Source organism: Symsagittifera roscoffensis, chromosome 1 (genome assembly GCF_963678635.1).
Source record: "Symsagittifera roscoffensis chromosome 1, txSymRosc1.1, whole genome shotgun sequence".
NCBI classification, from domain to species: Eukaryota; Metazoa; Xenacoelomorpha; order Acoela; family Convolutidae; genus Symsagittifera; species Symsagittifera roscoffensis.
Genome location: NC_087062.1, coordinates 52047709 through 52060339, shown reverse-complemented (window position 1 = coordinate 52060339; position 12631 = coordinate 52047709). Strand labels below are relative to the sequence as shown.

At 34.3% G+C, this 12631-nt stretch overlaps 1 protein-coding gene across 1 annotated transcript; it reads right to left on the bottom strand.

Annotated features, from left to right (window-relative positions):
• Nucleotides 1-8992: 8992 nt before the first annotated feature.
• Nucleotides 8993-11081, bottom strand: LOC134845464 (uncharacterized; the record flags this gene model as incomplete). The annotated part of the gene is given in 2 exon segments (XM_063862357.1): nucleotides 8993-9418; nucleotides 10705-11081. Coding segments are annotated over 2 exon segments (707 nt in total), but the record flags the coding sequence as incomplete, so codon positions are not given.
• Nucleotides 11082-12631: the final 1550 nt, after the last annotated feature.

Below are 12631 nucleotides of genomic sequence, written 5' to 3'. Positions count from 1 at the left end.
AACATCCTCCACCAAACCCCATTCATTATATAAAAATGTGTCCTTGTTTGCGAAACTTAAAAGAGAACGGGATAATTGTGCTCAAGGTGTTTTGTTCTCCAAAATAATTTCAATTTTTCAACTAGCAAATTTTGACGGACAATGTTTTGTGCACTCTGAAAAACTTCATGCCTTGAGTTTTAAATTTCAAAAGTCTTTCATCTTTTAGTTTTCATGATAGAGTTATTAGAGTTTTAAAATTATTAGTTTGGCAAAGTTTGACAACTAACACGCAACTTAAAGCGTTTTTATAGTGTGAGCGGCAGAAATAAATGCGGCTTAAACAACATTCCAAATTAAGAAAAAGAGTCAAAGATACCGTTGACATTTTCCTTTTGCAAGGAAAAAACTCAAAATAAGGATTTTTTAAGTTTTCAATTGTTGGAAGTTTTAAGCAAACTTTATTTCCGATATTTTAACAGCTTTGTTCTGATACGAGCAGTCTGTTTCCCAGTTTTCCACAAATTTGGCAATATTCATACTCGGGGTGATTTTTACCACTTTTTATTTAGGCTCTTTTCAATTTAATGTTTTTAATTGCTCGAAGTTTTAGTTTTCTATCAGCTCGTAACGAGTTTGACGAAAAAAATCTAGCTCAGAAACCATTTCAAATTGAATGGAGGCTAGCTAATAGATTCAAATAATGCGTCAGTAAAAGCAAAATACTTCGAGAACGCCTGAAGAAGACTGAAGTTGGGACTAAGAGCAAGACTTTCAAAACGAAAAATGTTTTTCTTGTTTTTTTTTTACAAATTTTTGTCAAAATTATTAAACTAAATTTACCTAAAGCAGTCTGTAAGAGACTCGGAGCTTCAGGGTGTTGTACTGATACGCTCATTTTGTACTAGTTTTTACTTCACGTAAATGTTATTGTTCACAGAATGGTTGAAATGGTAAGCTTCGCGAAATGGTAAACATGATTATTTTCATGAAAAAATTCAAAACAAAGTTTCTCATCATCTCGAAACTATTTTCATTTTTTCCGGATTAGTGGCTTTTGGTATATTTTGGTCGCTTCATTTTCCGTTTTTTTTTTCAAACTGACATGTTATTATCTGGCGCTGTTTTTCTTAGCTTTTTTGTATAGCTTGGCTTTCAATTTGTTGCTATAATTGAAAGTTCTGTAATTTGTCATTTTACCAAGCCTGATTTTGAATAATGTTTTTACTCTATTGAACGGTTTCGACTTAAAATTTTTTGTTTGAAAAAATCAAAAATTATGAAAGTGTTTGATATTTCTATTTTTTTTGTTTAATATTTTTGAGACGCTTTAGAAAATTGTTTTCAGTTTTCGCCAAAATTTTATTTTATCTCAAAAACTACTTCACCAATTTTCAAAAAATTGATTGCCCTCCAAATGATCGGCTACTTCATAGTATGTTGTGTGTTTGCATATTTTTCTAGTCTCTTTTTCCTTATTTCATTATCAATGGCCTTCGACTTTTCCAGCAGGGCGAAAATTTGACTTTGGATGTTTTTCTCAGAGACTTCACGCCAAATCTGAGATTCAAGTTTCAATGGAAAAAAGAACATGTAGTGGGGATCTCTTCTGTATAAGCAATTACCTCCTAACTTTATTGATGAACATGTTACGGTTTTTTGCAAAGTTTCTGACTGTTCTGAAAGACTTCCCTGCCAATAGCGAATTTAATGGCTCATTGAAACAACAGATTTAGGGCATTTTTGTTGGATAAGCTGCTACGCGCTTATGCGTGTAAATAAAAAAGCTATGGACTTCGTAGATGTCAAATTTGTTTTTTGAGACCGTTTTTTGAAAACTTATTGACATTCCTCAAAAACTGCAATGCCTCATCCGAGATTAAGAGTCCACTCAAAAAAACAATTTGCGAAATTTTTTTGTCAAGAAGCTGCAACTTTTTTTTGAATTGAGCTTTGCTTTGTAAAATTTAAGCTGGCTGAAATTTACGCCGTTATTGCAATTTCTTGCAAAATCATTTTTCTGGAAAATAACCTACCAATTCTAAGAACTCTTTCGAAAAATTCCTTCGAAGAACTTTCCTTGCATAAGTGACATTGACATTGCGTTTATAGGCTCCATCAAAACAGCGGCTCATTAAAAACTTACGTGTAGATATAACTACGCCATGTATATCGTAAAGACACTGGTATGATCTAAGAAAAATCAATTTTTTGAGGTTTTGATTGTTTTTTTTTCTAAGCTTATTTTCCTTTCTCAAACAGTGGCCAGCCAAGTCTGAGCTTGATGACGATTTAATCTTGATATTCAATAAAAAATAGTATATTTATCAAAGAAGACTGTATTCATATTGCTCCAAAATAATTTTTTTAAATCTGAATAGTGTCTGCTTTTACCACTCAGAGTATTTTATTTTCCACGCAAAAAAAGACAAACTAATGGTAGCAGGAAAAAAAAACACCGGAATACTTTGAGTTTTTTTCATATTGAAACCTTTTCGGTCATTCCATTTCATTTTTTTCAGTTTTTAGAAATTACGATAGGAGTTTTTCCTATTATATTGAGATATTACGATAGGAGTTTTGAGGAGTTTTTGATTTTCAATCTTATTTTGAATGACAAAAGCGAGCTCCGAGGCATGTAATATGCTCATAATACTAAACGTGTAAATTGTGAGTTTTACTCCAGAAAAACATGTAACGAAATAGCTTCCGGGGAAACATTTTTTATTACAAAACAAAATATTTTTTAAAAATGAAACTGTTATGAATTTTCTTTAAGTTTTTTTGTTTTCATTTTATGAGGAATGCTACAGTGCTAATTCAAATTAACCGGACAAAATAAACAAGACTCGAATTTTTAAACGAATTTTTCTCAAATTGGGTTAAAGTTAGACAAAAATGAAGAGAACAATGTTGCTTAGGATTTCACCAGAATTAATATCGTGCATTTTTTTCTCCAAAAATCTCATCCAAAATTTTACCCCAAAAACGGGTCATTTTTGCTTTTTTCAATTAATCAAGAATTACGCTGAAATTACTTTGTTAAATGATGATAAATATATATCGCAAGAAGCCTCTTACACAGCCATATTAAGTTCTAGAAGGGTTAAAACTCCAAAAACCTGTATAAGAGAAAACATTTTTGCCTGATAGTCAAGAAACGTGATTTTTACTGCATAAAACCCAAAATCTTTGCTTAAAAACAAATTTTAAACCATTTACTCAAATTTGGAGCTTTGTTGGGCGGTGTAAGAGGATTCCTGAGATAAATCTTTCTGATCAATTAACAAAGTAATTCTTGATTAATTGAAAAAAGCCAAAATGACCCATTTTTGGGGTAAAATTTTGGTTGAGAATTGTGTAGAAAAAGTTGCACCATATTAATTCTGGTGAAATTCTAAGCAACTTTTGTTCTCTTCTTTTTTGTCTAACCTTAACCAATTTGAGAAAAATGCATTTGAGAATTCGAGTTTTGTTTATTTTGTCCGATTACTTTAAATCAGCACTGTATTGTGAAGTGTACCTTTTTCAGGTAGATTATCTTTTTTAGCTTGATTTGAGATCTTCTCACCTAACTAAAAACAACAAAAAAACAAACCAAAATACTTTGAAAATAAAAGTGATTTTTTTTGTATCGGATTCTTTGTGGTCGCTATTTTTTGTGCTTCTTGAACATCAACCAGCATATTCCAACTTTTTTGGAAGATAAAAACTAAACTGGTCTTGTTCTTCCCCAAATTAGTTCACTCGTTGCTTTATTCAACAATGGAGAATTTTACCGCAAATATTGGAGACGATGCAATTTCTGAAACATTAACAGAGATGTAGAACAAAGTTGTAGAAGGTAAGACAAAACTGTGAAAACTAGTGATCATTGTTAATTATGTTTTTCTATGAAATCATTGAGAGACTTGAAAAAGAAGGCAGCCAAAGTCGAAAAAAGTCAAGCTTTCCCCCACCCAGGAAACAAAGCAGGCTTGTTGCAAAATGTACTTATATTTATGTGCATATGTAAATGAGCCTCTTTCTCTTGTGGGAATAGACATAAACGGGGAGTGAGAAACAAGGAAGGGTAATTTTAAAATGAATTTGTGATGTTTTTGTTCAAATTCATGAATTGAGTAACAAAAACATACGACACTGCTCGTATGAGGGCGAAGCCCTGAATGTTCCGACTGCGTTTTAAGGTCTATGGAACAGTAATAACAGTAAAACATTGAATGTAAAACTATTAATTTTTTTAATTTGAGGTTTTTTTTGTGAAAATCATCCCCGACACGCCATACAAAAAACAAAGTGACAAATTTTGCTCTTAATAACAAACTATCGTCAATAAGCTTCCTTCAACCAGTTTCGAACGATTTCTAAGATTAATTAAATCTCAGCTTACACGTTAATAGACCAAAATTTATCGCACGTTAATTGTCCCGAATTGGCCAAAATGGCGATACTTAAACCCCCATATTTTTACGAAAAACGATCACAGGTGAAATATCTTTTCAAATTTAAGCTCAAGACAACAATACTTTTTGTATGAAATTAAAATTTTTGTCAAAAAGGGCTAGTTAAAAAGTCAAAACATGTCTGAAAGAAAATAAACCCATCCCGAGCACAAATATTCCGTTACTTTTGGAGCAATAACTGCAAAATATCAGTCTGTAAGACATATTTCTGAAATCTATAGTTGTCATTGTTAAAAAAACTGTATGTCGCAATAACAGTAGCTTGAAAAACACGAAAAAAATCTAGCATGACAAGCCATGAAGTTTTATCTCAAACCCGGGTGTACTGAAAGAAAAAAAAAAGATCATGTAGAACACAAAAAGTGTGCTCAAGATTAGGACAACTGAAAAAAACCTTGCTTGGATCGAGCACGGTCGAGCACATTTGTTTCGGTCGAAATCTATCGATACATACTGAATTTCGGCCCAACACGACCGAAATTTGGTCGTGACTGTCGAAACATACCAATTTTTGTTCTAAACCGTCGAAACATAAAGTGAGCTCCTCGGCCCGGCTCAGTATTATTCTATGAGAGGCGGACCAGAGAAACAGTGAGCTGCGCATGTACCCCTAAAAAATTACTTAAACTTTTTTGCTTTACGTTTAAAAACTGGGCCGTCAGTTATATTGTAGCCTGGGATGTTTTGCTTGCAGATTGTTACAGAATAGAACTGAAACTTTTTTAACGTTTCTACATAATTTTTTTAAATCTCCGACTTCAACACGGGTTGGGATCTAACATTTATGAGATGCATTGAAATTGATGTCTTCAACTTGCAGAGAAGTGTAAAACACGAACATCTTAAACGCAACCTTAAATAACTTTAGAAGCAAGAAAAACAGGGAAAAAGTTGTGTTCAAGTTTGTAGTATTTTTTTTAAATCAACTAAAAGCGCAAAAGTTTACCGGAATATGTCGATGATATGTTGATTTAAAAGAATTTTAGTCGAAATTTGGACCACATCCAGTGTTGATTAGAACCGCTTCCAACAAAAAAACGAGCAAAGAGGCTTGAAATGGTCTTATACTAAAAAATTGGAATTCATTTTCAGCCGTCAAAAATAAACTTTAAGCCAATAAAACAAATATTGGAACTTTTTAGCGCTTTCTTGGTAGTAAAATTTTTTTTTCGTCTCTGAAAAATTTTTGCAACAGTTTTTTTGATTTTTTAAAATTTTTCAATGTATTTTGTGCAGTCGCATGCTTTTTCACATCAACCAGGTTTCTTTTTTTTGTTTTAGTTTACCTGGAGACAAAACCACTCATGTTTTTCGGAAGAAAATTTTGCCTTTTTTTGCAGCTACCACTATGAAAAGCACTAATGACTACCTAACAAAAGTTTTGAGAAGTTTTTTATCATTGCGATTATCATAGTATTTTACCATCAAAGCGAAAAAAGTTCATTGTTTTTTAGCAACTGAAGCCATTTAAAATCACAAGACCAAACACATCCAAATTATTTTTTCTAGATTTGTTCAAAAGTGATTTAGTATTCTGATTGTGTCCCCCCAAGTTTTTCCCTTTTTTGTTTAAGTCAAAAATGCAGACTTTTATTTTGGTTTTTATCAATTAAATAATTGATTAAATAATAAAACTCTTTTTTCTATAAATTAAAACCAAGGTTGGTGTGGAAAAATTGTTTCAATCTAAGTAATAACGATCGAAAAAGACTTTTTAGAGATAAGAACGAACTAGGCTTATTGAGAGAAGTGAGAAGTGCAATTTTTTGAATTTTTGATTGGCAGAATTATAAAAGTTAGAGAGATGACAATAAAAAGTTTTATTCATTTCTTGAGGAAAATAATCCAAAAAATGGCTACAAACTGGTCAAACTATTATTTGCTTGGTTCAAAAAGAACTTGTTTTCATTTACTTTTTAACAGGCAGAAGTTTTGAAAGTAGTGTTCAAAACTGACAATTACAGGCTGTTACGAAAACAAATATCTCTAAATTTGTGACGCTGCTAGACTACTAATTTTTTCTGTTGACTTATAACTAAAAATCTCCCTTTTCATTTTCAATTTTGCTCAATGGAGCCCCTATCAACAGTGCTCTCATTTAACAGTGAAATGATCGTTTTTTGTTCTTATGCTGCTTGCAAAATTTTTTCATACGATTATTACAAACTAGCAAATTTAACAAACTTTTTTTATCAAAAGGTATTTATATCACTACAGGGTTTGAAAGCTATCAAATTGAATTAACCATATCGAGCTTTTAGCCACATTTCTACAAACGCGTAGCGGTAGTGATAATTTGTTCCCGCTTAAAAAAAATTTTCAAAACAAATTGATTCATTTTGAAGCTTGCTCTTTTGATCCGGTTTTTGAATAAAATGAAATAATTGTGCTCAGTGAGGTCTTTTTATTCAGTCAATTTTTGGGCGATAGAAATAACAATTTTTATCAAAACGTTTTTAGGCCTTTTTGAAAATATGAACTCCCTGAAATAAAAATTCAAGAAGATGTCTTACCTCAGATAAGCTTTTGCAAAGATTTGGGAGTTTGAAAATTGGCAATTTGGCCATGCTCTGGGACAGGGGCGGATCTAGGATTTTCAAAAAAATTTCCAAAATTTTGAGGGGGGGGCGGATTTTCAAAAAAATTTCCAAAATTTTGACGACCTTTTTTTTTAGGTCGACCAAATTGATTTTTCGAGCTCTCCCAAAGCACTGTTTTGCCCCTATTTTGCCAAAATTTTCTGCGTTGCAGGCAATTTTCTGAAAAAACAGTCAAAAAAGCCGTTTTTGGGCACTTTTTGAAAAATGTTGACAAAAAAATCGTGTTTTTTTTTTGGCGCGCGCTCCCCCTCAAAGTTAGTATAGATTGGCGCCAAAGGCGCCTTTAGAAAAATTTTAGGGTCGGTCGGCCATAATTGGTTTTCTGAAAAAGTATCAAAGGGGGGACCCTTTGGTTTGGGTCGGCAGGGGGTCGAATCCCTGAAAGGAAGGGGCGTCCGCCACCCCTATAAATCCGCCCCTGCTCTGGGATAATTTATGCGCATTTTGAAGCTTTTATTCATTGCTTTTCTTCAAGCTTTTATTCAAGCGTATTGCGAATTGTTTATGCGGGGTGAATTATCCCACTTAACAAAATCATTCCGATTTGAATTGAGGCTAGCTAGCCGGTCGTTTTAGTTTCATACGACTTAAATTTCCACACTTGATTTTTTTATATCGTCCAAAATGTATTGTTTTTCTACCTTTTCATATCTCAAACTATTGGATATGGATTAAGGGGCAATCGGAACCTTCAGGGCTTTGCCCCGATATACAGGCTGTCTTGCTTATCCCTACTTGGCTAAATTATAATGTTCAATTCTCCATAAATTTGAAAAAACTTACCACTGGTAAAATTCTTGTGAAAACTTGAGATCAAAAAAAAAATATGTTTGACCAAAAATAAAACCTTCAGTCATAATGGCAAGTTGAACTTTTTCTGGTTAACAAAACCAACCTGAGCGCAAAAAATCATGAATTGTGAAACTCAAGAAAACAATCTAAGTCAAGTGCCAAAAAAGACCAAAAACTATGAACAGCTTGAGCTTAGATTAGTGTTCAGCGCAATCTGGGCTATTTTTTTCAGATCAAGTTTATATTAGCAACCAAGAGACAACTCTCAGTTTAGTTAATCAACTAAGGTTTAGGTTCAAACTAAGCTTTGGGGGAAGGACGGTCCCTCGCTTTATCTCCCTTGCAACAATAGACTTACATTGATATTATTGCACAATTTTCATTTTTGGCTGACCAGTTTAATGGTTTTTCTAGCATACCTCTGGCACGCTTTTCTACAAAAAGAACTTGAGGGGAGCATGCGCTATTGTATGAGGCCAAATTATGAGTTTGTGAATTGTAAGCGGAATAAGGAACAAAGGTAGGACAAAGGTTTGTCGTGGAATCCAAAACAAGGCCATTTAATTGATACTTTTTTAAAAACATTTTGCTCATCCATTGAAATTTTCGCTGGCTGCGAATTCCGCGGCACAATAAATGTGTCAAAAAAGTTACATTAAAATGACATGTTGTTCAGTGGAATCCACAAAATTTAACATAGACAAACACACAAAAATTTGCCAGCGGCATACACAAACACACACACACACACAAATTTGCCATGGTCTGTTTAGTGCTTTAGAAGAGCTCGATAAATCAATCTGGTCAACCTAAAAAAAAGTTTGTCATTGTGAAAATTTTTTGAAAATCCTCCCCCTTGAGAAAATCCTAGATCCGCCCCTGATTTTGAGTTTAAAGAAAGCTCCGAAAATCATTTTGGTCAATCTAAAGTTTACCCATGCAAAAATTCTGGATTCGCACCTAATACAATTCGAAAAACATTGGCCTAATTTTCAGCCAGCTAATTATGCGCGTGTTTTTAACAGAAAAATTTATCTAAAATTTTTTCTCTTGGATGAACCGACGCTGTATGAGACTGAAAAGGCTGTTCTCAAAAGGCTAATGGGCTCAACTTTGTACTCAACGTGTGTGCAAACTTCTTGTATGTCTAATTGAAACTATCAGAAATTATATGATTTTCAAAAAGTAATATGAAATCATGGATAAAGGAGAGTTGGAATTCAGCAATATAAAAGACTTGAGCACTCAGTGGTTTTATCGGGCGTACACATTGAACCTGTTGGTTGCTGATGTCGGCCTCAGAGGTACTTTGACATATGGCACCTCCGCTTTTGGGGCCCTCAGGTGGTAGTGGTTGATAGGGGTGAGTGGCGAATAGGGGGGTAAGATGGAGTTGTCGTACATGGCGGCCCTAGAGTCCGACTCCACTTCGTCGAAGCGCAGATCGGCCCTGTTAATTTTGGTGTGGATGTGGTCGTTCGTGCGATCCACTCCTGTGCCTATGTTCCGGAACATGTTGTCCATCTGGGAGGCGAATTCGTCCACATTTCGAGGATTCAGGTTCCAGAAGGCACCAAACGAAAGCTGAAAACAGTTTTGATATGTTGAGACCACGTGAAAAACACATAACAATTTTCATAGAAGACGGCTTTAGCTCTTCTTCAATTAATATCCACAAAGATTTTGCGGACATACTTCGCATCAAGCTCAAATAGATCTCAATGTGAGCTTCATGGCCGATTGCTATACTTCTTTTATGAACTCGCAGTATATCAGCAGCAGCTGGATGGCACAAAAGCAAATAAAAAACTCATCACAAAGTTCATTAAGTTTTTTTTCAAAATGAAGAACATCAAAAGCTCAAAACTGTTCAAAGTTTTTAAATTCATCTACAATGACATGTTAACTGATATAATGATACCGAAAAAAAGAGAATTTATTTTTGTAATTTGATTTCTAAGAATATCGATACCATTAATTTCATCATTCATTGCCATCTTAAAGAGTCATTAAATTACTTGATTTTCTTACTTTGATTCTTAACAATATCGATACTATTACTTTCGTCATTTACTGCCATTATGAACGATCATAAAATGAATTAATTACATGTATTTAGGTTCTATTTAATTTACCGTAAAAACAAAGTAAATAGAACCAATTTATGACAAAGATATATGTTTTCCTGAAAATTTAAAATAAAAATTTTTTTATATATGAATTATTCTTTATTTCAAAAAATTAATCTTCTGAAATTATGATCAGCTGTTTGCCCTCAAAAACATTATCAATTGAATTTGATTTACTTGGATTCATAATTTTTTGACACTAAACATTATAATTATTGATATAATATATACTGTATGGCAGCACAGGGTGACAAAGTTTGTTTTGGAAAAGCTCTGGATTGCCCTAAAAACAAGTTCAATTAAATTGATCTATTTCGATTCTTTTTTTTTAGTTAACCAGTCAAAGGCCCAACCCGAAGGCTAATTATTTAAGTTTAACTAGGCTATGGCTATCTTACATAAGTTCACTTTGCAAATTGCAGCGCACTTGCAATTTGAACCCGCTATCATTTGATTGCTGGGCACCATCACTACCGTTGCGCCACAACCGATTCGAATGTTTTAACTTACAAAACCCCAAGTTTCTTGATACCATTTTCTGCATGACAAGAAAAAGTTCCAAATTCAGGAAAAAGTCTGGTTTGCCTGCAAAAACATGCTTAGTTTTATTTGATCTTTTTCGATTCGAAATATTTGAAAGTGAAAAAAAAAGAAAGATATAAAGCACTTTTTTCTGAAGCGTATTCAGATCTGTTAAAAAAAGACAAATCACATCAATATTTTAGTCAAGCTGTCACTTACTCCGTCGTCGAAGTTTGGGTCGGACCCAATTCCATAGTAGCCAAAATCTCCATAGGACAACGGTCTTCCGGTCCGATCTCTTGTCACGCCCATCCCGGGCCTGTAAGCGCTAGGATTCGCTCCTAGCCTATCAAGATAAGGCATGGATGCAGCGGCACTGGGAGGATAGCCTCCGGAATGTACACCCCAGCTGCCGGGACCCCTCCAAGGAGGCACTGGGTCCTTGTTTAGAAATGAGGGTTTTGGTACACGTGAGGAGTCCATGGCATATTCCGGTCTATTCAGTTCTGTCTCTCCGAATTTCATCGCTGGTCGTTTCAAGGCAATGGGTCGTTTGATCTCTGAGTTGGGCAACTCCGAGTAGTAGAGCTTAGACCCTTGGACAATAAACATTATTTCATGAACGTAATATCAGTTGAAGTGAAAAAACTTATTGCAAATTAATTTGCATATTCTCTAGCAGGGGATATTTTTGAGTTTATTCGCTAAAACTATTCAGTGACATTTTTAGACGATTGATCAAAAATAAGATTATTCTAGCATCAAGTTTTGGCATAGTTTATTAACAGAAAGAATAATTTCTTAGTTTAAAATCATCAAAACTACGCTTTTCCGAAAAATTTTTTGCTTGTGCTGGTTGAAATTTTTCAAAGCTGCGTTTGATCTTCCTAGTCTCCACAATTAAACATCAAAATTTGTATCAGCAAAGCCATCATGAAATCTCTCGGCTCCTACTTTGACCTATCTAAACTTAGTCCCTGCGGTCAGCGTAAAATCTACTTGATTTTAGCGGTTCTGAAAAAAAAAGATATGGTCCTCAAGATAAAACAATGAAATCACGACCTCGACCGGTGTGCTTTTCTGTAACGATTAGATAATGGTGGTATAGGCTCAATATCAACGCAAAAATTGAAGGAAAAACAAAAAAATAAGCATTCAATTCAAGGACTGATTTAGGAGGGCTTAGCACGGACACCCCTCTCAGGAACTTTAACAAATAGTAAAGGATACCCTATGGACAGTTTACCTATTTAACTTTTCAAAATTAACTTTTCAACCAAAATCTACTTGGCTTAAACGGTTCTGAAAAAAAAGATATGATCCTCAAGTTAAAACAATGAAATCACGACCTCGACCGGTGTGCTTTTCTGTAACGATTAGATAATGGTAGTATAGGCTCAATATCAACGCGAAAATTGAAGGGAAAACAAAAAATAAGAATTCAAATCAAGGACTGATTTAGGAGGGCTTAGCCCGGACGCCCCCTCTCAGGAATTTTAACAAATAGTAAAGGATACCCTATGGACAATTTACCTATTTAACTTTTCAAATTTAACTTTTCAAAATGCGGTTTCGCTGGTGCTGTCTTTCATCTTGATATGAAAAAAAAATTAGTCTGTGAAAAGGCGCCCTATTTTGAGGCCTTGAAATTGGACTGATTTTATGACTCAACGATAAAGAGCAGGCCTTAGAACTTACATTGTAGCCCGAAGCAAATCATACTGCAACCCTAAAGATGTCTGACAACCGATTGGTTGAACGACACAAAGCTCTTCTAAGTTTTATTCAGCTTAAGCCTTCCATTGAAGCTACACTAAGAAACATCAGCGAGTGGCCTGGGGAAAGCTGTGCACTACTGTGCTTATCTGGCTGACATGATGCGGCCAGAGTTTACGAATGTTCTGTTGACTATGAAGCACCTGCTTTGAGCGACTAAAATGATCAGTATTGCTCTTCAGGAAAGTTCTGTAGAACTGCATCGGCGTCGATGAATCACTTTCGGAACTTGTGTCAACTCTTTCAACAATGGCACAATGGTGAAGACAGTGGTCGCTACGAAAAAAAGTCCATTCTAACGCTGCAAAGCTGTGTGATCTTCAAATGAAGCGCCGAAAAAGCAAACATTCTATAACATTGGTTTATTACC